The 26,288-nt window shown below is 35.0% G+C and overlaps 3 protein-coding genes, 1 long non-coding RNA gene and 1 pseudogene across 9 annotated transcripts; 3 read left to right on the top strand and 2 right to left on the bottom strand.

The window, feature by feature from the left end:
- Positions 1 to 1,227: 1,227 nt before the first annotated feature.
- On the top strand, positions 1,228 to 4,076 carry LOC111499817 (putative ER lumen protein-retaining receptor C28H8.4). Its single transcript, XM_023151505.1, has 6 exons — positions 1,228 to 1,619; positions 2,142 to 2,341; positions 2,702 to 2,842; positions 2,936 to 3,016; positions 3,590 to 3,714; positions 3,840 to 4,076. The coding sequence occupies exons 1-6, from the start codon at positions 1,397 to 1,399 to the stop codon at positions 3,886 to 3,888; spliced, it is 819 nt and encodes a 272-aa protein (XP_023007273.1). The 5' UTR covers positions 1,228 to 1,396; the 3' UTR covers positions 3,889 to 4,076.
- A 2,505-nt stretch (positions 4,077 to 6,581) lies between these two features.
- LOC111499678 (pentatricopeptide repeat-containing protein MRL1, chloroplastic-like) lies at positions 6,582 to 17,075 on the top strand. Of its 3 annotated transcripts, XM_023151311.1 has the most exons (20): positions 6,582 to 6,976; positions 7,578 to 8,301; positions 8,460 to 8,691; positions 8,930 to 8,993; positions 9,074 to 9,218; positions 9,336 to 9,451; positions 9,977 to 10,105; positions 10,258 to 10,431; positions 10,540 to 10,704; positions 10,961 to 11,101; positions 11,611 to 11,710; positions 12,864 to 12,972; positions 13,057 to 13,148; positions 13,614 to 13,704; positions 13,889 to 14,120; positions 14,239 to 14,331; positions 15,421 to 15,469; positions 15,983 to 16,076; positions 16,273 to 16,511; positions 16,682 to 17,075. In XM_023151311.1, exons 1-19 carry the CDS (start codon positions 6,653 to 6,655, stop codon positions 16,505 to 16,507), a joined length of 3,309 nt encoding a protein of 1,102 aa, XP_023007079.1. In that variant the 5' UTR covers positions 6,582 to 6,652; the 3' UTR covers positions 16,508 to 16,511; positions 16,682 to 17,075. The 3 variants fall into 3 exon arrangements, with proteins under 3 accessions (XP_023007079.1, XP_023007078.1, XP_023007080.1); XM_023151310.1 differs by having other exon boundaries at positions 16,273 to 17,031; XM_023151312.1 differs by lacking the exon at positions 9,977 to 10,105 and having other exon boundaries at positions 16,273 to 17,031.
- On the bottom strand, positions 12,065 to 22,929 carry LOC111499679. 4 transcript variants are annotated; one of them, XM_023151314.1, is made up of 9 exons: positions 22,469 to 22,929; positions 22,183 to 22,359; positions 20,804 to 21,027; positions 20,660 to 20,724; positions 19,844 to 20,065; positions 19,619 to 19,748; positions 19,194 to 19,516; positions 18,968 to 19,112; positions 12,065 to 12,605 (listed from the first exon to the last, which is right to left on the bottom strand). In XM_023151314.1, exons 1-9 carry the CDS (start codon positions 22,476 to 22,478, stop codon positions 12,525 to 12,527), a joined length of 1,377 nt encoding a protein of 458 aa, XP_023007082.1. In that variant the 5' UTR covers positions 22,479 to 22,929; the 3' UTR covers positions 12,065 to 12,524. The 4 variants fall into 4 exon arrangements, with proteins under 4 accessions (XP_023007082.1, XP_023007081.1, XP_023007084.1 ...); XM_023151313.1 differs by lacking the exon at positions 12,065 to 12,605 and adding an exon at positions 17,224 to 17,993 and having other exon boundaries at positions 22,469 to 22,927; XM_023151316.1 differs by lacking the exons at positions 12,065 to 12,605; positions 22,469 to 22,929 and adding an exon at positions 17,224 to 17,993 and having other exon boundaries at positions 20,804 to 21,023; positions 22,183 to 22,266.
- Positions 22,267 to 26,139, top strand: LOC111499698. Its single transcript, XR_002720992.1, has 2 exons — positions 22,267 to 22,431; positions 25,864 to 26,139. It is a non-coding gene; the product is annotated as an uncharacterized LOC111499698 (long non-coding RNA).
- On the bottom strand, positions 23,728 to 24,993 carry LOC111499685 (annotated as a pseudogene).
- Positions 26,140 to 26,288: the final 149 nt, after the last annotated feature.

The following is a 26,288-nucleotide window of genomic DNA, read 5'->3' as shown; positions in this document are numbered from 1 at the left end:
CCTGTTTTTTTTTTTTTTTTTTTTTTTATGTAAATAGAATTAAAATTATTGTACTTTTTCTTTTTCTTTTTTTTCTTTCTTCAGAAAATCTAATTTATTTCATGCTAAACGTTTTTTTTTTTTTACCAAGTGGGGCAGTTTTTTTACTGCGGTTTTGCCTAATTATAATTTTCAAATTTTATCTCAGCGAGTTCTACTTCTTACAGCCATTGATCTGTTCATGACTTTGTGAATAATTTAATTCATGCGAATTTATTGTAGTTCATTTAGTTATCTTCATTCATTTATTATTTAATAATGTAAAACTGAAACAAAAATTTTCTATTTTATTATATTATTTTATATTTTTAGTTAAATTTGCCATCCATATATTATCACTTATTATTTTCTAACCATAGCTTGATTATTTTACTTCTAAATTATGTAAAAAATATGTTACTAATTTTTTTTTAGAAAGAAACAACTCCTCAGTCAACTTATGTATTATTATTATTATTATTATTTTTTTTTTTTGTAACATAGTTCTTCCTTTGAACTATCTTTTGAAAGATGTTAATCTTAGTCGAGTAGAAGTTAGAAGGCTTGAAAAATGTGGAGGCAAAAGTTCAATTGGAGGTTCCAAACTAACTTGATTAATTGGATTAACGCGCGATAATCAAATTGGATGGTACAACAGGGTTGGACCAAGTTAAATATAGTTGGTACAACAGGGTCGAATCAAGTTAAATTATAGTTGGTCACTTTTAGTTAAGACTTAAGTTTGTTCAATCTAAAAGTACTTTAAAGACGGAAAGTGATGAGTCAAAAGTCGAAACGAGTTAACCTACTATCACTTAAAAGCTTGTTATTAAAAAGGTTGGATCGATGTTTTTTCATAGATGCAATTTTGGAGAAGAATTTATATTAGTCCTCTAAAACTTGAAAAATAATAATCAAACAATATTGGCTTTTTTATTTCATAAAGAATAATTATTATATGTATGTTTTTTTTTATTTTAAAATTTGTTTGAGAATTTTTAAATCACTGTTATTGGTAGATAACTCATATTCAGAAGTGTTTATAAATAAAAAAAAAAAATAATAATATTTAGTCCTAGTCCTAAAATAATCAATGGAATTTCTCCATTAAATTTTAATAATGTATTACAATAAATTTAAAACAATTATTAATTTTAGGATATTAAATCATGACCCGGATGCGTTGACCCGACAACCCAATTTCGCCATTTTTCTCAAAGGAGTGTCGGATCCGTCAAAATTTATCGTACGCGGTTCGCCTGCCTTTCTCTTCGTCGGTTGCTCGCCGCAAAACCTAAACTTCGCCGGAAGATCAATCCTCCGCCGCCTCTGATCAGGCCTGCAACAAAACAGAAAAAGAAAGGATTGGAGTTATCTCATGAGGCCGTCAAGAAATCTGATCCATATCGTCTCCTCATGGGTCCGGCGACAGCCGCCGAAGGCGAAGGCCTTTTTGGCCGTCGTGCTTGGTATGGTGGCTCTGGCCGTTCTTCGGTCCGTTGTTCACGATCATGATAATCTATTTGTCGCTGCCGAGGCAGTGCACTCCATTGGAATTTCGGTTCTTATTTATAAGCTGATGAAGGAGAGGACTTGTGCTGGTAATCCCTCAATTTTGGTATCAAAATGCCCTTAGAAAAATGGTTTGTATCAATCGAGTGACTAACGAGTAAAAGTTTTTGTCAAAATTTGTATCATCGTGGGTGGATTCGGAAATCATGTCGTTGCCCGCTTGTCCCTAATTATTTCTTTTCCAGCGTTTATTTAGTTTTTAGCTGAGATGAGCTATGGGAATTCATGAATACCAATTATTAGTTACAACGAATGTTAACCTAAAGGTTTAATCTTCAAGGGACTTTTTAGGGTGCCTATCTAGTCTCTAATCCTTCATTCAAATATTTAATTTGCATACGCAGCAATTTATGAGTTCAATTTAGAGTGGTTGTACTTGTAATGTGTGGATTCTAGACCTGCACAAGTTGTTATCTCCTAGAAACTTGGCCTTGTCTGATCCATTTTGTTTTTGGTTTTACAATTATGCTTGTTTCTTCACCATTTTTAGGTAAGTTCTTTGATTTATCTGGAAGTTTTCTTTGATTCTGAAGCATATTCTGGTTCCTCAGGAATATCACTCAAGTCTCAAGAATTAACCGCTATTTTCTTGGCTGCGAGGTTGTATTGTAGTTTTGTTATGGAGTATGATATACACACCATATTAGATTTAGCAACACTGGCCACGACCCTCTGGGTGATCTATATGATCCGTTTCAAACTTAAGTCGAGCTACATGGCAGATAAAGACAACTTTGCATTATATTATGTGGTAAGGTTTCTGTTTTTTTTAGATTCCTTCTTTCTATTTTTCGGAGAAACCGACTGGTCGAAGTTTATATCATCATTGCCAAGAATATAGAAGTTTCGTTCTGTTTGCGTCTGTTCCATTGTAGCATTTGTTATTATTATCAGTTATCACTAGTTCCTTGTTCTCAGAAGCAATTTCATTGAAAGTGAAATGTAAAAACCAAGGAGAAAACACCAAGCCAGTTAGTATCGTTAATCGTGGATATTTTCTTGTGGCCATTGATCCAACGAGGTTTTTCATTGTAACTTGTGTGCAGGACTAATAAGTCGGATGCATATTTTTGTGGCTTACTAATATCTTGCCTTTACATCTTGGATGCAGCTAGCACCCTGTGCTATCCTGGCTTTACTTGTTCATCCATCAACTTCTCATCACTTTGTTAACAGAGTTTTCTGGGCATTTTGTGTGTATCTGGAAGCCGTTTCGGTCCTACCCCAGTTGCGAGTGATGCAGAACACTAAGGTATGATATTGCATAATGAACTGAATTTACTTGCTTTACAAAACTACGATTTGAGGTAGTAACGCTAAACATTTTCCCCTCTCCAACTTTCAGATTGTTGAACCATTTACTGCGCATTATGTATTTGCATTGGGTATTGCAAGATTCCTTAGCTGCGCTCATTGGGTTCTCCAGGTTTGTTTTCTATAGTCTTCTCTTGATTCTAGCATTGCTGTGTATGTGTACTTGCTTCGTTATTGATAATGCTATAGGTTGAAATTTACAACGAAAAATCTTCGCACTTGATTTTAGTTCCTCTTGAAATTTAGGCTTGTTCTTTACAATTTCTTTGGTGCTTTTTAAATCACATTTGAATTCTCTACAAAATTTTCAAAACAAGCACAAGTTTTTAAAACCTACTCTTTCTAGTTTCAAAAAATGTAACTCAGATTTTGAAAACGATTTAAACAAATAGACAGAAAAACAAGGAAATGGTGTGAAAGTAATGTTTATAGGCTTAACTTTCAACAATAAAAATATAAAAACAAAATAGTTATCAAATGGGACTTTATTGTTTTGGTTTCTTGTTCTTCTACTGCGTTGGAATTAACTGTGTTATTCCGAACGAATTAACCGTAATGCTACCTACCTCATTTTAAGTTGTATAATAAATATAACTAATTGTCCATCTCTCTTTATTTCTTCTGTCTGCAAATTCACTTTTGTGATTTGTGATGGGTGATGCATCGCTTTCTTTTCGGTAATCAGGTCTTGGATAGTCGTGGACATCTTCTAGTAGCTCTCGGATATGGTTTATGGCCATCTATGGTTCTGATCTCAGAAGTTGTACAAACTTTCATCCTAGCTGACTTCTGTTACTATTATGTGAAGAGGTCAGCACTTGTTTTTTTCCCCTTATTTTTAACAAGATACAGATCTTTCATCTTGTTTTTTATTTGGAAATTTAGACCAATAACTTTTCGTCTTAGGCTGAACCTTCTGTCTTCAAATTTTGCAGCGTTTTGGGCGGACAGCTTGTCCTCCGACTCCCTTCTGGAGTGGTGTGATGAACCATTGTTGTGTCATGTGCTTTTGTCCATAGCCAGGCCAAGTTTTTTTCATGACATGTTTGCGGGTATGTGGTTGACATTGTTATTATAACCTGAAATCACCTTGGCTGCATGTAAATTTAAACATTCAAGAAGATTGATGATTTATCAAATTTCACTACTTATACTATATCTTTCATACACTCTTAGAAGTTAGTAGTCATTGTTTACATTGATGGGAGCTTTTGGTAACATGGGCGTCAAAGTATGGAATTGTAAGATATCTCCCTACTTTATTGATATTCATAGGAAAAACTCTTACCCTTAGACAATAAAAAACTCTCATCCAATGGAGCGCGGGTAGCGATGTAGTCTTGCTACCTCTCTAGTGAATACATTGGCTGCTGATTTTGTCGTGAAGGGATGCTTGATAGCAAGGAAATAGGCTGCCTTACTCGAGCGATCACCGACCACCAAGATGTCTTCCCACACTCTCTTAGGAATGTCCAATGGCAAAAGTAACCCAGTAGGTGAAATGGCCAATGATCTGTTTCTCTGGCAAATTAAACAACCTTATTTTCTTGTCCCAGGCGATACCGTACTTCAAAATTGTTGCCCAACCGTCTCGAAACCCACCTTTTGTATCATGGTTGCGATATTCTTTGTTGTAATAAAAGCTTTAGAGGACGTCGATCAATCTTCACGCTGAACTTTTCCCCTAGCAAATAAGGTTGTCAATATTGCACCCTAACATAATGGCCATCAATTCCCTTTCTTTAATAGACTTGGCTTAAGCTTTGGAGGATAGAGTATGTCTTTAGAATGCTATTGGTTGCTTCTTTTGAGATAAGACAACTCCCAAACCAGTACCTGAATCATCAGTTTCCACCAAAAATGGTTAGCTGAAATCAGGGAGGGCGACTATGGTTCGTGTAACCATGGCTTGCTTCAATCTCTCGAATGATTTCGAGCTCGGTTGGTCCATTCAAACGCCCTTTGAGGAATTGGCCATTCCAGCTTTGTTCTCACTTTCTTGAGATCGGCCTCCACACTAACTGCCAAGATCCAATGCCTTAGATATTCAGTTTCTCTTGCATGAGTTGCATTTTGCTCTATTGGCACACAGTTGATTGTCCCTCAATTCATCAAACACCACTCCAAATGACACAGTGTTCATCATTGAAAGAGTTATACAAACCAAGATGAACTTACGTAGGAATGGTAGGAAAATGCAATTCCTCAGAACTTGGAAGGTGCATGGAGCGTTTGTGAGACCGAAGTGCGTAACAAGGAACTCGTAATGGCCCGCATGAGTTCTAAAAGCCATATTTTCTACATCTTGGTCATCTACTCGTATTTGGTGATATCGAGATTTCAAGTTCAATCTTCAAATTTATTATGGAACCATTCAATTTGTCAAGGAGTTCCTCCGCCACTGGAAAGGGGACTTTGTCTGGCATAGTCACATTATTCTGAACCATTCAATGATGTGAGTTCTACCATTGAATTCAGAGATAGTTTCATTGCATCTCCAATCTCATGGGTAACCATATTTTCAAGTTTCGATGGCACGTCTCCCTCATCAACGATTTCGAGTTCCTTTCATTCACCTAGATCACCATCGAGCAACATTCTTTTGCTTTGCACTTGTGCCCCATTGTGTAACAAACTTGTTAGAAATTTGGAAATATGAAATTAGATCAATAGGAATGAGATGCTTGGGTTTGGATTTTATATTAATAAACTTCAAACTCAAACTTAGTATGTATGTTATATTCGTGGACATCTTGTTTGTTGCTAGAAGTAATAATCATACTGATTAGATCAAAGAGGTTAATGGAGATCGTCCATCAAACTATAGTAGAGCCAACTCGATCTCCTTTTAAAAAAAGACCCGACAAGTAAATGGGAGATTAAGGGCATCCATAGAGATGAGAGAACAATTCCAACTCTCAAAATGCCTTATCCAAAGCTAATATATCCACATTCATATATTATAAGAACATTTACATTGTTTGGGTCTATTTTTCAAATGTTTTGTTCAAATACATGTTAGGTACCAATACGATCGTCGTTTAATGGAGATATTATATCAAAATCTATGTTATTTTGACAATGTAATTATTGATGACTTAGTTTTTGCTTTGGACTAATTAAATGAAAATTATTAGTCATACATTTGAGTTTAATAAAATAAATAATAAGTGAGTTTGAAATATATAAATATATATATATTATATTTTTTTACATAAATCACTTTTTCTAGAACCACTTTTAGAAAATTACCATTTTTAAGTGTTTTTCAATACTATTTAATTAATTTCGATAAAATTTAACTTTAAAAATTTGAAAATAAATAGACCAAAATAAAAGTAAAAATATGAATGAATTATGTATTTTAAAAATATTAAATATTTTAGAAAAGTTGTGGATTGGTACAATATCATTTTCAGTCATAAAAATGGTTAAATTAAAAAAAAAAAAAAAATGCCGAAGTTTTCTATCCAGTAGATTCCCGAACGCGACGGAATTGTATTGTTTCTCGGGAAAAGAAATTAACAAAAAAAAAAAAAAAACGTTTATTTTTATTTTTATTTTTCAAATTCCTCTAAAAAAGAGAGAAAATAATAAGGAAAAATCCACGTCAGCACGTAGTGGATCAGCCGAAAAAAACCAACCAAGCGAAAGCAAGCTCAAAATACTACCACTGATACAGTCTCACACACAACGACCTCTCTTCCTCCTCCTCTCTCTCTCTATCCTCAACCCATTCCCTTCTTCCATGGAGGTCTCCTTCTCTTCCAACCCTCAATTACTCACCTTCAATCCATGTCTTCCTCTCAATTCCTCTTCCTCCTTCTCCTACACTCGCCTCCGCTTCGTTCGCCGCCAGTTTCTTGGTTCTGCTCATAATCTTCGCCCGCCGGATGTTCTGCGCTCTCGTCGTAGGTGCAGGAAGGTTGGCTTCCTTGTTCAGTCTCCGAGATGCATGTTTCGTGCTGCCTTCACTTCCAATCCGGTTCTCATCGTTGTTGCTGTGGTTACTTTCTCGGCTGTTTCGTTTATCTATATGAACTTAAATAAGAGGAAGAAGAATGCGGTTGAGGTATGGGGGAAAAATTGATTTGGAGTTGCTTTTTTGTTGTTGTTGTCGTCTACTTATTCGCTATTTGGTGAATGTCTTTCCTTTTCTTTTAAATGTTTGGTTATTCGTAGCTGCTCTTGGAAAATGAACGGAGATGATCAAGAGAGTGATTCTTGTTGTCTATTTTGCATTTCTTCTTTCTTTTTTAGTCGTGTTTTCTTGTAGAAGATGTATATTAGGATAATTTAGTTGATTCAGAGATAGATCAACGTACCAGATGCAAAAATGGCTGTGCGGTTGACAGTTTACCTTGCTTGATGAGTTTAATGGCGCGAAACTGTTCCTAATATTTGATAATTGAGTTAGCTATATTAACAATTTCCGAATCCTTAATTTTTTTCTTTTAAGATGCTTTTGCTTAAGTTATGGAATTTTTATCATATTTAGTCCACTAGGTTTGAAGCAGAACATGGTATTCCTAGTCTCATACATAAAATGTGAATGTGAATGTGAGTTGATATCCGTGATTTTCATGGGTTCAACAATTTACTTTGTTGGATTGATTCATCTGTCATTGTATTGTGGAGATAACTTGTTTTTCTGGATCTTTTACCGATTACAGCGTTCTCAATCTCCAAAGCTTGCCTTATCTCAACTAGGTAGAGGCGTCAACTGGTCCGTCGATGATCAGGTAATGGGCTTTAGGGATCATCATGGTGACTTCTTAGAGCAGAACATAGCCGTAAAGGATAGAACTGAAGAGAGAAGTAATTCTGGGGAAGAAGAGACTGTTCTGCATCTTCAAACATCAGTTTTGTCACATGAGGCCAATGTCACCGAAACATTGCCGCCATCTGTTGAATTTACCACTTCTAGGGATAGTGGTTCTCTGTTTTCAGATGAAACTGAAGCAGCAGATCCTTCTCTTCCTTCTGATATCTTTGAATCTGGCGTCCTGCAGCCTCTTATTTTTGCCAACGACATGACTGACTTGCAGCTAAATGTATCTGATGTCAAATCCCACTCTGACTTGGCCGTTGTGCTTGATACAACTGAGCTTCCGCCTGTTTCTGGTCCTTTATATAGTGTATATAATCAAGTGACTCAAGATTTCAAAGCAGATGGCGAGCTTCTAAAAGTGGAGAAGTTAATCGGTTCCAGTTTTCTAATTGAAGAACCGTCTAGAGAAGATATTTACATGTTCTATGAAGATACAAAGTCAAGTAGTCAAATGGCAACTTCTTCTCGTACTTCTCATCTATACAACCAAAAATTTTCTTCTGTGACGATTAACGGTATCTCAAGAGGAGCAGAATTAATGTTGGAGGATTCTCTTCAAATTGCAGGTAATGACTTCAATAGGTTCGTGATGGTCTTACCTTGTTTCTCTGAGCAGGCAGCAAACGTGAATTGCTTTTCTTGTAACCCAACATTATTTCCTCAAAAATCTTTGCATCTCCTCATTCCATGTTTCATTTCACTAGCGAATGTTTGTACAACTTAGGATATGTTGAAAGAAGAGAACCTGTTGCAAGATATAAGGGAGGTTCTTCAGGGGACAAAAATAAATCTGGAGGGGGCAACAATATTGTAGGACACGGAGAAAGAAAAGAAGCCAGCCTGCATAAAGAGAAAGTTGTGAATGGGTTACCCTATCCAAATGGGAAGCATGTTCATAACAAAAATCTTCATGTAGATCAATATAAAGCGTACAATCAATGTCTGAAAGGTGGAAGGTATGTTTGTTTCGATTTTTCATGCATCATGCATTCAATATTTCTTATCTTCTGTATCATGTTGTACGGTTGAAGATTGCCTTTAATNAAAAAAAAAAAAAAAAAAAAAAAAAAAAAAAAAAAAAATCTCCAGGACACCCTCACTCCCCAATCACGATAGAAGTCTGCATTCATTTATGTCTTCAACTAGTTCTGAAAGCCTTTGTACATTATTTCTTCTTATTTGTGGTTTTCTCAGGTTGAACGAATGTATCAAAATACTTCAGGATATGGAAAAAGCAGGCTTATTGGACATGAATAAGGTAAAATGTGTATTACTTTTTATTATTATTTTTCTTATCTGAATTACCAGTAACTAATTTAACGATTTTTCTGGTTGTAGATTTATCATGGAAAGTTTTTCAATATTTGCAAGAGTAAAAAGGCTGTTCAGGAAGCTTTTCAGTACACCAAACTTATTGCAAACCCCACATTGAGTACATTTAATATGCTCATGTCTGTATGTGCAAGTTCTCAAGATTCTGACAGTAAGTTAATGTACTATTTACTATCATCCAACTGTTTGTCTGGAAATAATCTCGAGTCTTCTACTATGAACAACCATCATTCTCTTAGGATTCATAATTTATGCATTGTAAATTTAGGAGCTTTTCAAGTTGTGCGGCTTGTCCAGGAGGCTGGAATGAAAGCAGATTGCAAACTATACACTACTTTAATCTCAACATGTGGCAAAAGTGGAAAAGTGGATGCAATGTTTGAGGTATGGTATCTTTCATTTTGGCTACCTGTTCTTAGGTTTCACTAATGCTTAAACTATCCCATTGGAGCTTCCTTAATGTACCCAATATGTGTTCCTTATATGTAACGAAGTTTCGTTTGATTTATTGATATATCATTTTGAACTATTGAATTTGGTTTAAATGTTTTTACCTCCTGTTATTTATTTATTTTCCATTTATTTTCGCTCTATTTGGAAAGAAAATGTACTAAATTTTTCATTACTTTAAACACAACAGTTGAAGCATCCGTGTCTTTCATGTCAGTCTGAAATTCCGCTAGCAGTGAATTTGAATCTTGCTCATTCTTATAATTTGTGCATCCAACATCTCAAGTGCTTCTCCAATGCGAAACAATTTTTTCAATACGTTTGCTACTTCGAAATTAGGGAACAGTGCTTTCAAAATTTCCCATTTCCATTTTCAGATACTTGAACGAAGCTTTATATGTCTTAAAAAGAGTTCTATTTTTTTTTTTTTTTTTTTTTTTTTTTTTTTTTTGCTTCTAGGTATTCCACCGAATGGTTAATGCTGAAGTGGAACCTAATGTTCACACATATGGGGCACTTATTGATGGTTGTGCAAGAGCAGGTCAAGTGGCCAAGGCATTTGGCGTATATGGAATAATGAGGTCAAAAGTATGACCACAGATCTAGTCGTTCCTTTTTTTCTCATTTTATATGGTCTTATTTGTTACTTACATTTAACAAATTATGTCATAAGGTTGAATGTTCAAGTTGTATTCTAACAAAAAATAGGGCTCTTGCTGATAAGATATTCTGTGCAGTAGAACGTGAAGCCAGACAGAGTTGTATTCAATGCACTTATCACTGCATGTGGTCAGTCAGGAGCAGTGGATCGTGCTTTTGATGTGCTGGCCGAAATGGGGGCTGAGCTACATCCTATAGAGCCTGATCATTTTACAATTGGTGCTTTGGTCAAAGCATGTGCAAATGCTGGTCAGGTATGTTTCATTAAATTTAAAGATTTCTTGAGTCATTCAATTCTTCTCTCTCCAGTTACGTTGTTGATGTCGTTTTATAAGCGTAAAAGAATCATGCATTTCTTATAGGTTGATCGGGCAAAAGAAGTGTATAAGATGATCCATGATTGTAACATTAAGGGAACACCAGAGGTTTACACCATTGCTGTTAATTGTTGTAGTCAATCTGGTGATTGGGACTTTGCTTCCACTGTATATCAAGATATGACCAGGAAAGGAGTAAAACCTGATGAGGTATGTATTACTGATGGCGATCATGAATGATTCAGACTAGAGACAATAAGTTGGGGTCTGAGCGTCTCTTCTTTTGAATATTTATGTTAGAGTGGTTTCAGATAATTAAACAACTTGATCCAGCTATAAAGTGTGAGAAAGTTGGATGAAAAAGTTCTTTCAAGTTTTTGGATAGTCTTCTTTGTGTACTATTATATCAGCTGCTTTTAGATTCATACATTGAGGTGCTAATTCTAGTATACAATATTTCATGCAGATTTTTTTCAGTGCATTAATAGATGCGGCAGGCCATGCTGGTAAGCTGGATTCTGCTTTTGAAATCTTAGGAGAAGCCAAGACACTGGGGATACGTGTTGGCATTGTATCATATAGTTCGTTGATGGGTGCCTGTAGCAATGTGCGTATAGTAACTGCTTTTTCTTTTTGTTTAATATTCACGAGCATGCTGGAAATTTTTAGATTCATTAAAAAGGTCTGATTTTATGCATGTCACCGCTTGAATATTTTTTCTGTTTGCATTGGTACTCTCTCTCTCCTGGAAACACTCTGTTTTGTTGTGTTTTGATAGTCTGTTTCGTTTGTCTTCTTTTATTTTTATTTTTTTAAAAAAAGAACAATATAATGTTATAAAAGTAACGAGCTCTATCCAAGTATTTGGTTTCCCAAAAGATTATGAGTTCTATCCTGACTTCAAAAGATTCATTTTAGGTTCTTATAATCATAGTTTTTCCCACATCTGATACTGATTAGTGATATGAACGCAGAAAGCGTATTTGAGTATGGCTCATCATTTGTAGCTGTTTCATTTATGGAAGTATCTGTTGTGCTGTCTAGGAGTGAAATTAAGTATGAAATTTTCTGTGTTACTAAATTAACTGTGAGATAACTTCTCAATCATCGTTTCAGGCTAAAAACTGGCAGAAGGCGTTGGAACTGTATGAGGATCTCAAGTCTACGAAATTGAGGCCAACTGTTTCAACTGTGAATGCATTAATAAATGCACTGTGTATGTCCCTTTTTTGCTACGTTCTGCTCTCAATAATCTGATGGAAGTTAGCATTGATTATCATTTTTAATCATAAGCGTCATATCATCACTTTTTAAGCTCTTGCATTCTAAGTTTCTCTATTTTTATTTTTATTTTTTTTGTCAAAATACATTCTCTGTCTTTGTATTTTGACTTTTGGTCCTCATTTTTTTTGCTTTGATTTAATTTTCACTTTTAAGAAGTGTAAGGATAAAGCTCCCAGCATTAAAGAAAACTCTTGAATTTACCATTTACCCATTTCTTGTTTGTGAATACTGAATAATACCCTCTACTAATTTTGTTATAGCATGTGTACATCTTTTTTTATTTTTTAATAAGACATGGGTACATCTTTTGTTTCTTGGCTCATTGGAATCATGGATCCAAAAAACACAGCCTTAGGTTTCTCCCTATCTTTTAACGTCAAGGACTTAATTATTATATTTATGAAAAATATGTGTTTTGGATTTGAGAATTTTTATTTGCATTTCTTGAATGAAAAGCTCAGAATTCATTGTGCTCCTTAGATATCGAAAAATGCATTTAACGACTATGAGCCAGGTAGAAACAGGGGTATGCATATATTGTGAAATACTCGCAGCATAAAGTGTCTAGTGCTATGAAGGTTAAGTTAGGAAATGCACCAACAATTCCCTGTAATATCTAGCTTCCTCGACGGGATACAACTTAGAAGAGTCAACTAGAGTCTTGGGAATAAAGAGTGTCTTACATGGTTCTGTACTAGCCATACCAAATCAAGATACAATAGTACAAACATATTTAAATTGAGACACTATAGTAGCGGCATTATTACATTGAATTTTCCAAGCTCAGAAGTACTTCTAGGAACCAAGATGAGGCCTATCAATTTGAGCTGTAGTTGAGAAATAGTATTAATATCGATTGGACATTACGTGTAATTGTTATGTAATCAACATACAAGAGAAGTTATTAAACCAGCACTCACAAATAGAGAGGGTTTGGTTTGAGAAGCAGCAAAATCAAATGTCAATAAATGGAGTGTGAAACATTCAATGCACATACACTTGAACTAATTCAACTAACATTTGTTACATACGATTAAAATAATGTGCATTGCTTCTAAAAGATAACATTAGAATTTCGCATACAGGTGATGGGGAACAACTACAAATGGCTATGGATATTCAGAGAGAAATGAAGGGATTAGGACTCTACCCTAACAACATTACATACTCTATACTTATGGCAGCAAGTGAAAGGTAAGTAAAACTGGCTTAGTTTTGCTACAATGATGTTAATTTAATCCTCATTCTCAACGGTATCTTTTTCTCAATTGTCTTCAGGAATAATAATTTAGAAATTGCCCTCGAACTCCTCTCTCAAGCCAAAGAGGATGGTGTTGCCCCAACTTTAACTATGTATAGGTGCATAATTGGTAAGTTAATAGGATTCAGCTGTCTACTCCTGTTTTTTAAATCATAAAAAATGCTCGTATTTTCTATTTTGTAGTCTACTGATTGTTATATTGTCTACTTACCAACAGTTTATAAACAATAATACGTGTTTCTTTTTCAGATGGTTTATCCTAATTGTAATGAAGAATAAAATAACACACGTCTTTTCAACTTATCATGAATTTTAACTACTTTTTCTCTCTGATTCTGAATACCTATCCGAGTTTCAAGAATATTTTCTTGCTAATATCTTCTGAAAAGATTGTCTTAATTTTAATTGGTTAGCTTGTTTCATTTTCAATTAATCTTTATTCAGATCTTGTCAAAGGCATGTGTCTAACGAAGAATTGCAGAGCCCTCTGCCCTTGATAGACCACTCTTTTCTCTAGTTAATTGGTTTTTTTTTTTTGTATTTCTGACTAATCTATAAGCTGATCTTTTCTAAGGCATGTGCTTACGAAGAGTTGCAGAGCCCTCTTCCCTTGATAGACCGCTCTTATCTCTTGACACTAGCTGGCCTCAAGTCGATAGTAAGTGGTATGACTCTTCGACTTTTGTAATTCATTTACTAGACTAGTTTTATAGTCTACCGAAAATAGCATGTTGACTTCTTATTTAATCATCTCATGGTACTAGAATACCAAGTATCATAAACCACTACCTATGGATAATGCAGTGTAACTTGTGAGATAATTCACTACTCAAATATTTTTTTTCTCAGGGCAGCACAGGCCTTAATGGTGTACCGGCAAATAATCGAAGCCAGAATTGTTCCGAGCATTGAAATCTTGTCTCAAGTTTTGGGGTGCTTGCAGATTTCTCATGATCCCTCCTTAAAACGTAGACTCATAGAAAACATTGGAGTAAGTGCTGACACATCAAGATCTTCAAATCTAAGCTCCTTGATAGATGGCTTTGGAGAATATGATCCTCGCGCATTTTCACTGTTGGAGGTCTGTGCAAACTTGAAGCTGATTCCATAGTCTTGCTGAAAATTTTCAATTTCTTAAATTGTTAGAAGGGTCATATTTTGTTATTATATTTACCCCCCTCCCCTCCATCAAAATGCAGGAAGCTGCTTCACTTGGAGTTGCTCCATTTGTATCCCTCAAGGGAAGTCCTATTGTTGTAGATGTCAAGGAGTTGCAGATTCATACAGCTGAGGTATGATTTTTTAGATTATGAAATAATTGATACTTCACGTATTCTACAATGCTCATGAAATGACAACTTCAATGTGCTTTTGTTCCGAAATTATTTAACCGCTTGGAATCATTGCGTACTAAATAAAACTGTACTCTTCTTGTATTGAACTTTGAGTTAGATATTTTCTACGTATGAGCTGTCGTTTATATACTAAACTTTATGTTTTCTAGTCGAGAGATGAGCTAACTGATAAAGCCCAGAAAGAGAAACAAAAGATTAAAAATGCCACCTGCATTGAAATAGCATTTGGAAAAAAAATTTATGCCATATAAATGTAAATTAATATATAAAAAAATATTTGGACTCTGTTCGATAATCATTTAGTTTTTTAAAATTGTGCTTCTTTTTTTACCATTTCTCTACAATAATTTTCATATTTCTTTAGAAAATATTTAAATTTTAAACCAAATTTCAAAAACAAAAATAGGGTTTTTTTTTTTTTTTTTTTTTTTTTTTTTTTTTTTTTTTTTTTTTTTTTTTTTTTTTTTTTTTAGTTTTTTTAACTTTTCTTAAAGCATAGGTAAAATATAGATAAATTAAAGAAAGAAATTTATTGGTGGAAGTAGTGTTTATAAGCTTAATTTTTAAAAATTAAAAATTAAAAATTATGCGAATATCAACTTGAGTTTGAAGTAGTACGTAAGAAACAATATATATATATATATATATATATATATATATATATATATTTTTTTTTTTTTTTTTTTTTTTTTTTTTTTTTTGAAAGAAGCCATCATTAATGATCTATTTTCTAGGCAGCAGAGCCAGTTTTCCACTATATTGCTTGCTTTTCTTTTTGTGTGGATTCAAGTGGTCCTTTTTGCTTGTAAAAAAATATATATATTATTTTGTACATTTGTCCAACAATGAAATGGAAGTTTGTGAGCTCGCAATACTCTTGATTGAATCAGTATTGATGATCTTCAGAGTTTTATCTTTCCGTTTACTCCTCATAGTCATAACCAACACAAACTTTTGAGTAGAAGAGCATGTGTGAAAAAAATTCACAATTCGTTATGACTGAAATTGTTATTAAAATCCTGCCAGGTTTACCTGTTGACAGTTTTGAAAGGTCTCAAACATCGGCTTGCCGCTGGTAAATGACTTGCACATCTTTAGTCTTTTATCTCCTAGTTACTAATGCACTCAGTTATTATACGTAGTTGTTTACAATAACATGAACTCATCCATATTTTTTTTCAACTTCTTAATGAGATTGTTAGTAAGTTAAATGGATTTTACCTGCTTGGTTTCTTCGTCGTATTAGGCCATCAAATGAAAATCTATCATGAAGTTGAAGCTAAATTTTAAGATATTTTTCTAGGATTCTCCTGTGCTTTTTTCCTAGAAGTATTCTTTTTTTGAAGTCGTGCATCTTCTATATATAACCATCTTAATTCTCTGCTTTAAATATTGAAGTAAAGATCTCTATAACTTCTTTCTTTTTGGACAATAATAATTATTAAGTTAAAATTTATAAATGAGATCTTATTGATTCAATGGATAGAGTTATTATATTTTCTTTTTTCTAAACTAATGGAGATACTTAACACTACTTGGTGATGCGGGCTAAGCACTTTTGTATTCTGATTAAACTTCTTTTGTTCAGGTTCAAAGTTACCGAACTTACTGATCTTACTGTCAGTTGAGACGACACAAATTCTCTCTTCCAAGGGCGAGAGGACCATTAACCTTGCTGGAAGGTGAAAAGATCGAACTTGGTTTCTTTTGCCTCCTTATTTTTTCATTCTGAGTCGTGAGTTCTAAACTAGTATGCAACTTAAACGATCTTTACCCCTAAACGGAAGTCTCGGCTTGTTAACGTGCTCTAGGGCGACGTTTAAATTTCCCGCACAGATGAAATGATCATATTGTTAACCCAAATATACTGGTCTACAGGGTTGGACAAGCAGTTGCAGCATTGTTAAGAAGACTTGGACTTCCCTACCAAGGAAATGAATCAAGTGGAAAAATCAGAATCAATGGTTTAGCCTTGAGAAGATGGATGCAACCAAAACATTCCGATTCTCGAATCGGAAAACCTGGAGAGTTCAGCTTGTTTCAGTCACGTCTAGGAAAAGAAATAAGCCATCAGCAACGTAATATTCGCTCTGGGCATCTCTCACTGGATTAAACAGGTATGCAAAAACATTAAGACAGCTTAGGAATGTCTGATGCATTTTGCTACCATAAACTGTTGAAACCAGTGACCTTCCACACCACTTTAATCCAATCCAACCGCATGTTTAGAACTTTCTCATAAATGTTAGAATAAGTAGCCTACTGGTTCTCTCAATGGAAATTCTAGTTGAGGGGGACGTATGATGCGGTATAGAGCTTTCGGTTTCGTGGCAAATTCATGGGAAGAGAGGAGCAATTTGCAGACCTTGATGTGAATGGATCTTACTGGAAAATGTTTCTGGTCAAGAAGTTCATCACCAAAGTTGGTACTCCAATTATGTGAGTTGATCTTCTACTTCCTTTCCTGAGGTAATTTATATTATATATACGAAATGGTTGTCAAATTTTGTAATGCCAAAACATATGACGACTTTATCAATTCATCTTTCTTTCCTTCTATTTTTGGAATGAGATGTAAAAATGTAAACTATTACTAAAATTTATTCACCCATGAGTTTGTTCACACATTTTCTTACCCTTTCGCCCGCTCAAACTAATGGATCCAGTGAAGAAATTCGGGTACGTTTCTCCTTATTTATTGCATCTTCTAGTATGATTATTATTTCGATGAAAGGTAGACCTATTCTTTGCTCGTTATCTTAGAGGTTGGATTGGATGAACATTGTTTGTTTTCTCATTGCTATCAAATTGTTCTCTTGGATTAAATTTAGGGTCTGTCTCCTTTTTTGCATTAGGTATAGGTTCATGATGTATGAACTGAGTTCAAGTATAGAGAGTTGAAAAATCTGGATTTATTTACTATGTCTTTGAATGGTAGAAAGGAATGAGTTACAGAAATAATGTCATTCGATTTCTCAGCAGACCTAACATAAGCTCACTTGAAAACGCATTTTAAAAATAAAGTAGTTTCGGGTGCATTTTAATCGGTTAGCAATATTTCTAATGCTCTTTTTTACTTTTAGGCTTGAATATTTGCACAAACCCTAAAAAACTTAAGAGAGGAATTAACATTACAAGAAATATAACTTTAATCTTTTATCAATACTTTAACACTTCTACCATTAATGAACATTCTAATTTTGGTACAAGGATTCTTCATGTTTTTGGTATTGAAATGGAGTTCTACACATAGCTTCATCTATATAAAATATTGGGCCTCAGTTGTCAAAGATATCTACTTAGCCTTATGATGGAAAGTAAAGCTGTTAGGAAGTTAGAAATTCTTCTCCATTTTTGTGAAAAGATTTAAAACTTTCAACTTTCTTGATGCAATATTTGAGCTCTTGTTGGATGGCTATCCTTGAAGGTGACAATACAATGTCTTTCCAAACTGATCCAGCTTCACAAACAGGACTAGGATCTTTATAAAGCTCAATTATGGAGCTTGCTTCCTCATTTAAGCTCCCAACAGTTTTTAGACACTTTATTTCTTCTGGATCAACCAACAATGTCTTGTCTTTGTCTTTCCATCCAATGAACTTCACATAGAAATGTTTTTAAAATCAATAAATAACAAAAAGAAGGAAAAAAAAAGGTCATCATAAACCTTTTACAAACAAACCCCATTCGATTAGTTGAATGGAAAGAAATATTTGATGAGTTAAATGAAGAAAAAAAATTGATAATACGTAATCGAATGATCCAAGACTCGTCCATTATAATTCGATCTATGGATCGGAGAAGTTTTTCATTGATAGAAACAATGATCAAAGATTGGACTAATAGAACAAATATGAGAGAATCCCACGTTGACTGAGGAGGAGAACGGATCTTTATAAAGGTGTGGAAACCTTTTCCTAACATACACGTTTTAAAGTCTTGAGGGGAAGTCCAAAGAAGACAATATCTGCTAGCGGTAGACTTGGGCTGTTACAAATGGTATCAGAGCCAGACACCGGACGATATGTCAGCGAGGAGTTTGTTCCTCGAATGGGGGTAGACACGAGGCGGTATGCTAGTGAGGACGCTGGGCCTCAAGAGGGTGGATTTGGTGGGGGTCCCACATCAATTGGAGAAAGGAATAAGTGCCAGCGAGGATGCTGAGTCCTGAAGGGGGTGGATTGTGAGAATCTCACATTGGTTCGGGAGGAGAACGAAACATCCTTTATAAGGGTGTGGAAACCTTTCCCTAGCATACGCGTTTTAAATCCTCGAGGGGAAGCCCGAAAGAGAAAGCCCAAAGAAGATAATATCTGTCAGCGGTAGACTTAGGTCATTACAAAACACTATACTAAAACAAATCGAAATGTTAATGTTCGATAACCATTTGATAAACTTATAAATACTATTTCCATCTATGAGTTTCTTGTTTTGAAAACTAAAAATTCTTACACTTCGATTCGTTAAGAAAGATGAAAATCGAGCAAACCAACACGATTTTCAAAAGAAAGAAAATCGTTATCGTGAAAACAGAAAGAACTATAGGGTTAGGTTATGATAGACTGGGAGGTACCTTTGGTGGGCCTTCCAAAGCATTGGTGCAATATAGCCTTGCAGTATCAACATATTGACAATATGTTAGGAAAGCATTTGCAAATCTCTTGTGGGATTTCAGTTGAGATTTTACTCTTACTGCTCTTCTACACATTAGAGCTCTCCTGTTTTACAGTCAGTTTAGACAGTGATTATCTCAGCAAATGAGGAGAAAAAGGGAAAGAAAATTTCAGTTTTATGCATACCTTATGCCTCTTGTGACAGCTAAATAAGCATCACAAACAACTCCAACAAGTTCAATTCTGTATGGTCTTCTTTTCTTGCCCCCAACTCGATCTTGTTCTTGATCTTCTACTCGTTCCCAATAGTTTTCGGTTACAGTGCCATCGTCCTCGACCCTATAGCCAACTCCCATTCGATAACGTCGGCGGTGGACGTTTCTAGCCATCGTAATTGTCTGTACTACGAACGGTACCCACGACAACGTTCCATCCATGATTACGTCTCGTCCCTCGTTCAATGCTGTCACTAGAAGTGATGAAGCTGCATCTGTGGATGATTGGTGTACCTGTTTCAAACATCAAAGAGTATAAACACAATGCACCAAGGTCGCCACTATATGCATGTCATAAATATTGAGTGCGGAAATTTTAGGTCGTAAAAATGGTACCAGTTCTGCTGTTTGGAGCATGTCATGATGGTGGCCTGTTGAGTTTAGAGCTCTATAAATTACATCTGATTCTTTAAAAGCATCTGCCTCAATTACTACTGCATTAGGTCCTGCTCCTACCCAGAAGGGCCTGTTGAACATTTAATCCAAAATAATGAATATCAGTTCATCTCTTTGCTGAAGAAATTTGATATCATTTTCATAATCCAAGATGAACATTCTTACTCTTTGAGAATGTCCTTGAGCACAGTACTCTTCCCTGCCCCCATCCCGCCGCCCATGAAGAGGAGCATTGGACTTCTATCGGCGTGAGCCATCGGAACCATCACCTCGGTGCATTGAGAGTCGTCGGTGGATGCGAGTCCCATTGCTTTCATCTCCTCAACTAAAGTTGTAAACACTCTTGCAACTTTCAGGTTCTTTGTCACCCTTTGAAACCTCTGTTCCCTAACAATATCACAAAAATGATATGGATGTAAGTGAAGGCTGTTTTTCTATGATGATTTGAAAAGAGTAAGTTCATTGGTAATTTCATTGCTAAGATTAAGTAAGTCAAAAGTTGGTTGAGCACGCAAGTGTTAAGCTTTTCGCAATGGTACGATATTATCCACTTTAAGCATAAGCTCTCATGACTTTGATTTGGGTTTCTCCTACAGGCCTCATACTATTGGAGATGTATTTCTTACTTATAAACTCATCATCATCCTCTAAATTAGCTAATGTGGGACTCCCTCCCAACAATCCTACCCTCAAACAAAGTACACTATAGAGCCTCCCCTGAGGCCTATGGAGCCTATGGAGCCCCAACAACCTCCTCTTAATCGAGGCTCGACTTCTTCTCTAGAGTCTTAAAACAAAGTACATCCTTTGTTCGACACTTGAGCCACTTTTGACTACACCTTCGAGGCTCACAACTCTTTGTTCGACATTTGAGGAATCACTCTGTTAGGAATCACGGAGTATAGGAGTACAGGACTTTCGGTTTAATGAGCATAGCCCAACTTTTTAATGCATACCCTCAATAAGGTGAGAGAAGCCCACCTGGTTGCAGCCATAACAATGTTTCTAAGCTTCTTCTTTGGCTCCTGGTGATCAGAACTCAAAATCTGGACAAACCAAACAAAAAAGAAGATGAACCTCCATTGAGACATTTCATCAAACACCTTATCTACAATCCACACGTACCTGGCTAATCATAATATCCGTTTGATTCCAATGGAACGCAAAGTAGCTGAGAATGCATCGTTCAAATTCTTCAACAAGTTTGACAAAGAGAGAATCAGCGTGCAGCTCACTTGAGAAAAAGGAATAGATATCATCTTCACATTCGTCGGATTTGGCTATGTACTCTGAGGCTAACTTGCAGAGATGTGGGCACTCATTTATATCCTTAAATCCCATTTGCCTTGCTACAAAAGCACACAATTTGTCAACTCAAACAACCATACATCAACCATTTTTGTGTAAAACAAATGAGAATGGATGTGAATTCAAATGAAAAGTTGTGGGATTGAAATATAATTTCTACCCGAACTACTTTCAATCGAAAAATAAGGTGCATTAAGTTGACTTTTATAGTTTAGTCAACTCAGACATGAATTAGGTGCATTCGGGTTGACTTTTTAGATGTTAGTCAACTCAGACATGAATTAGGTGCATTCGGGTTGACTTTTTAGATGTTAGTCAACTCAGACATGAATAAAGGTGCATTTGGGTTGACTTTTTAGACTTTAGTCAACTCAAACATTAATAAATTTGCATTGGGGTTGACTTTTAGACTTTAGTCAACTCATACATGAATGTGAAGATGAAATTTAACATTTAGACACTGATTTTTAAGGAATTTCATTAAAAAAAATTTGAAAATTTCTATTTTTGAAATCTTTTCAAGTGTTTATAGAGCCAACGGGCAACAAGAGTAGCAAATAAGTGCTTGGTAGGCCAACAACCTAGTAGACCGACGAAAAGGGGAACATATTGAGCAAGTCCGAGAAAAAAAAAAATTTAGTGATAGTATTTGGTTTTTAAAGGCTATTTTAATCCATTAAAAACACCCTTTCTTTCTTTTTTTTCTTTTTTTTTTAATTAAAAGTAGAAAAACATTTGAATATTTAATGTTTAGGACATAAATATAATAATGTTTTAAACCATTAAATTTAAATATGTTGAAGTAATCAATTTAACACGTGGGTTATTGAAAAATGAAAAATACAAGAAATAATAGTTGAGATTGATAAAAATAAATAAATTATTGTTCAAAAATTCCTAACAAAAAATTTTAAATCGAATAAATATAATTTTTTTTTATGATATAATCCACATCATCATAAGTTATAAAAAGTAAACCATAATTTATGGACTTTGTAATTTATTTAAATAAAAATTCGTATTTTTTTCTAAAAAATAATATTATTATCTTGATATTGACTAAAGTTTTGACATTTAGAAAGTCAATTTTTTTTTTTCATATTTTTAGAAAATGGGATTAAAAAAAAAATAATAAAAATAAATATATATATATATATTGCTAAGTTATAAAAAAAAAAATTAAGTGTAATCTTTACCTACATAATGGGGAAAGCTCTCGAGCTTTTCAACGCGGCCCGTATCCGAGACTTTCAATCGAGGGATGATCTTTTGATCCCGTAGCTTCCTTATTCGATAATGCATTGCTGCAATGATGATCAATCCAATCGAAGAAGCCCAAACAATCTGCGCAAAGCTCGGTTTGCTGCCGCTATCTGTAAGAAAATCCGACACAAGCCACAAATCAAACCGAATCAATTCAAAACCTGGCGAAAACGAAAGAGAAGGTAAATCCATTCCTTGTATATCATACTGTAATCCTACCTTTCTGCATGTTTTTTTAATTTTACGAAATGGCTTCGACTTCGAAGTTGTTCTCTCTAATTTGCGATCGACCGAGAGAAGAATAAGAAGAAGGTGGATGCAGGAACATTCTGTTCAATTCGTTTGAATTGTTTTTGCGGTTGCATGTTACCTCTGTGTAGTTTATTCGATACGTCAGAATGAATAGTGAGATTGTTAGAGTAGAATCATCAATTTGCCTTCAATGGGATAACTTATTTCTTGTTCTTTTAGTTTGAGCTTTTCAATAGCTGGAGCTGCATTTGCTATTTTGGGTCGTTTTTTGGTAGAATTTGAAGATGACAAAGAGAAGAAAACTAGAAATATCGATGGCTATTTATAGGCTAAACTCAAATCTCTAGAAATGTTATTTGATCTAAAATTGTTTATTTATAGTTAATATTTCTTTGTGGTGTAAAATTATATCCTCAGTAACCACTGATTAGTATGTGGTTAGTAATTCTTGGTCAATTTTTATGGTGTGATTTTCTTTCATTTACTTGATGAAACTTTGGAATTTCATAATTTCTTTAAATTGTGTTAGCTAATAACTTTATAAATACGAATAAATAGTTTACAGTTTCTACTTTTAAGACGAGAAAGTGCATGGAATTTGGAAGTAGATTCCCATCCTGACTTGGTGAAGTTGTTTGTTGTATCTAGCCTTCTTCCCATTGCTGAAGAACTTGTTGAGGATTGTTGGGAGGGAGTCCCACATTGGTTAGTTTAGGGAATGATCATGGGTTTATAATTAAGGAATACGTCTTCATATCTTATCATCTACTGCATGTCAAAAATGTCAAAAAATATCTCGAATCAAATTTGGTGGCAGCCCCCTTCTTTCCCTTTGCTAAATTTAGTAGCGGGCATGTTCTCTTCATGGTGACGAGGTTCATTCCTGGGTGTGGCAACTCTGAGCTGGCGAGGGGATTAGTAGCGTCAATTGGCTAAATTGGCCCTCGAATCTCAGCAGGATTCATGATGAATTCTTCAATACCTAACTTGGAAGTTCATGGTGTGATTTTTAAAAGTGAAATATTTGAAGTTGTGTTGGTGGCATCTGAGCGTTCAAGTGTGTGGTTTATTATAAAGGTCTTAAAAGCTTGTGAATTTTGATTACTGTGAATTTCTCTTCGACTGTTTTTTATTTCCGAGGAGTTCCCTTGTGTTCTTTGCATTTATTCTTTCTCCTTCCATTTTTTTTTCTCGCATTTACTTAGAATAACTGAAGCACTTATTGAAATTAGATGCAGAAGCGCCTTCCATTATGTTAAAGCAACGAGAGAAGAACAAGGAACTAATAAAAATTGAAATTCATGAGCTGAAGAGATTTTTTTATTTGAGAAGAATGTTGCTTTCATTGCTCAAACCAAGTCACTGTACAGTATTATCCTATTCTACTTTCTAAAATGTGAGGTGACAAAACTGTGATCAAGAACATTTTCTTTTTGTTCTTTCAATTTTCAGGATGTGTGCAGTCTAGAAGTGAGATTTAGGGAGGCATCTTCTCTGCACGGAATTGTCAAACCGCCCATCGGATGGCAAAATCCAAATTCTTCTTCTGATCTATTGAGCAGATCTACAAAAGAAGGATGCTTCAGGTATGATATTGGAACCACAAATCTTTTCCTTTGAATCTCTCCAACTTAGACTGCAATATGGCCTTTGGGAACATCAGATTGATTTCTTGCAGACATAGCTTGCATTTTCAGAATCTGCTTGGCATTAAGAAGAATCGATGGCAAACGAAATCCCATATTGAAAAAAGAGAAGTGTGAGCGACTTTGAACGGTATTCTGCTTATATGGATTTAAATGTAGGAAATAGAGAGTACTTGTTGGATGAGCATAGCATTATTTCGTATGTGTATTTATAAACTAGGAACTGGAGAGAACGAAGGAGTAAAGCAGATAGGAGTCTGAGAGGTCCTACTTCTCCAAAGGTTCACATGGGTTTGCTCTATCCATTAAAATTTTAATCATTCCTCTCTGATCCCACTTTTTCCAGTAATAAGCGGCCAATAAAATTTCACCAAGTTCGTCAATATCTTGGAAGATGAGTAGCAACATACCGTGTGATACTCTCCAATCCTCATTAAGTGCTTCTTTAGTGGACCTAGTCCAGTGGCTGGGAAAACACTGGTGCACATCATATCCATTAACTCAACAAACCAAGCTGTGAATCAAATGAAAGCTGAGATGTTGATATGATATGATTTAAAGCATTTGGTACATGTGAAGTGACTTCCCTTGCCTAGAAGCTGGGTCCAATGATGAAGCGATTTCTTCTTGCAAGGAGGTCCAATCACAGGTATATGTTGGCTTGTTTTTACCTTTTCCTTACAAAGCCATCTGTTTTGATGTGTTATTCCACTGGAACAAGCATGATGTGGTTTGGAAATTGAACTACAATTGGGCCTATAGTTTAGCAACTTGTGAATCACATATCAAACTCATATGGGAGCCAAGGAAAAGGATGAGATGGAAATAGAAAATTCTTGTGAGCTGACAAAGTCATTGACGTGGGTCCTCTCAGTTGTAGAAAGAGGCCCACTTTTAAAACTCATTGAAAATACCCAGGCTATTTCTTTTTTCATAACTATATAAGTATAGAACCCAAAGGAGTTTCAATTACTAGATTGAACCCTGATATTCTAGGACCCGCTTCCAACTTCTTTGACGCCAATCAAGGCTAAACTTCAGATTTTTTTATGGTCTCTTGACCATTGAAAGTAGATTTGATAATGGGGGGATTCGTAGCAAATTCTCAAGATGCAGCTGGGATTTACCAAAAGGCAGTCAGATGTTGTCCTTAGCGGTCATGTTGTAGTATATGTGAGAGATGTCGGGTTCATCCCTCATTTCAAGAACTACTCAACCGAGTAGAAGAAGAGTTCAGTTACCATCATCAACAAGGAGGCCTCACAATTCCTTGCAAAGAGGGCGCCTTCATTGATCTTACTTCTAAATTACAACAAGATAAAAGATGATTAGCTACTCAACCGAGTAGAACAAGGAGGTCTCACAATTCCTTGCAAAGACGACGCCTTCGATCTTACATCTAGATTACGACACTCTTGAAGGATGAAGATGATTTTATAGCCATTAATCAATTTCAGCACATTGTTTCTCCTAACTTGTATTCTTTGTAACTCCTGCTCAAATGTTGGGTAGAAATGCAATCTCATACCTTTTGGAATGCAAATGAGTTGGTGAATTTCCTACCAAAACTTAATACAAATAGATTTTTCAGTATCATTTCCTGTTCTTTTGCTTATTTCATTGACTCTCTGACTGTTCATTGCTATCTAAGCTGTAGAAGTCGACATTTTTCACGATTGTACATGTTTATAATCGAACAGATCGATAACAATGCAGGTGGAGTTGACAATAATGAAATGATGGATTGAATGTTGCTACAAATAGAGATTGAATTCATAGCCTTTATCATAGTCATTTATGAGACCCTCCACAAAAATTGCTCCAAAAAGCTAATATCTCATACGCAGCAGCTGCGCCTTTGTTTTTATGATGAGTAAACTGATATTATTAGCAACCATGACCATATTTGTACATTTTATACATCTCTATCAATACAAGCATCACAACTTGTTTGTGAAATAGTTGGCTTTCTCGATCTAAGTCACTTTTTTCTTGATAGTCTCTTTGGTTTAGAGCTTTATGCTGTGAATGTCTCGACATTGATCCTATTGTGCATGTAGATTTTTCAAAATAAATCGAACTGAAATGATGGTTTTGCTATTAAAACTTATTGTTAAGCAATGAAATAATTTATCTGTTCT

Source organism: Cucurbita maxima, unplaced genomic scaffold (assembly GCF_002738345.1).
Source record: "Cucurbita maxima cultivar Rimu unplaced genomic scaffold, Cmax_1.0 Cma_Scf00027, whole genome shotgun sequence".
NCBI classification, from domain to species: domain Eukaryota; kingdom Viridiplantae; phylum Streptophyta; class Magnoliopsida; order Cucurbitales; family Cucurbitaceae; genus Cucurbita; species Cucurbita maxima.
This window is presented reverse-complemented; position numbering and strand designations above follow the sequence as displayed.

Coding starts and splice junctions, on each gene's coding strand:
- LOC111499817 (XM_023151505.1), top strand. CDS start 1,397: ATGAGGCCGTCAAGAAATCTGATCCATATCGTCTCCTCATGGGTCCGG. Junction 2,342..2,701: donor ACTTTGCATTATATTATGTG/GTAAGGTTTCTG, acceptor TCTTGGATGCAG/CTAGCACCCTGTGCTATCCT. Junction 3,715..3,839: donor TGTTACTATTATGTGAAGAG/GTCAGCACTTGT, acceptor CAAATTTTGCAG/CGTTTTGGGCGGACAGCTTG.
- LOC111499678 (XM_023151311.1), top strand. CDS start 6,653: ATGGAGGTCTCCTTCTCTTCCAACCCTCAATTACTCACCTTCAATCCA. Junction 9,452..9,976: donor AAGTGGATGCAATGTTTGAG/GTATGGTATCTT, acceptor TTTTGCTTCTAG/GTATTCCACCGAATGGTTAA. Junction 11,711..12,863: donor TGCATTAATAAATGCACTGT/GTATGTCCCTTT, acceptor TTTCGCATACAG/GTGATGGGGAACAACTACAA.
- LOC111499679 (XM_023151313.1), bottom strand. Junction 19,749..19,843: donor CTCAAGGACATTCTCAAAGA/GTAAGAATGTTC, acceptor AATGTTCAACAG/GCCCTTCTGGGTAGGAGCAG. Junction 19,517..19,618: donor TGCTCCAAACAGCAGAACTG/GTACCATTTTTA, acceptor TGTTTGAAACAG/GTACACCAATCATCCACAGA.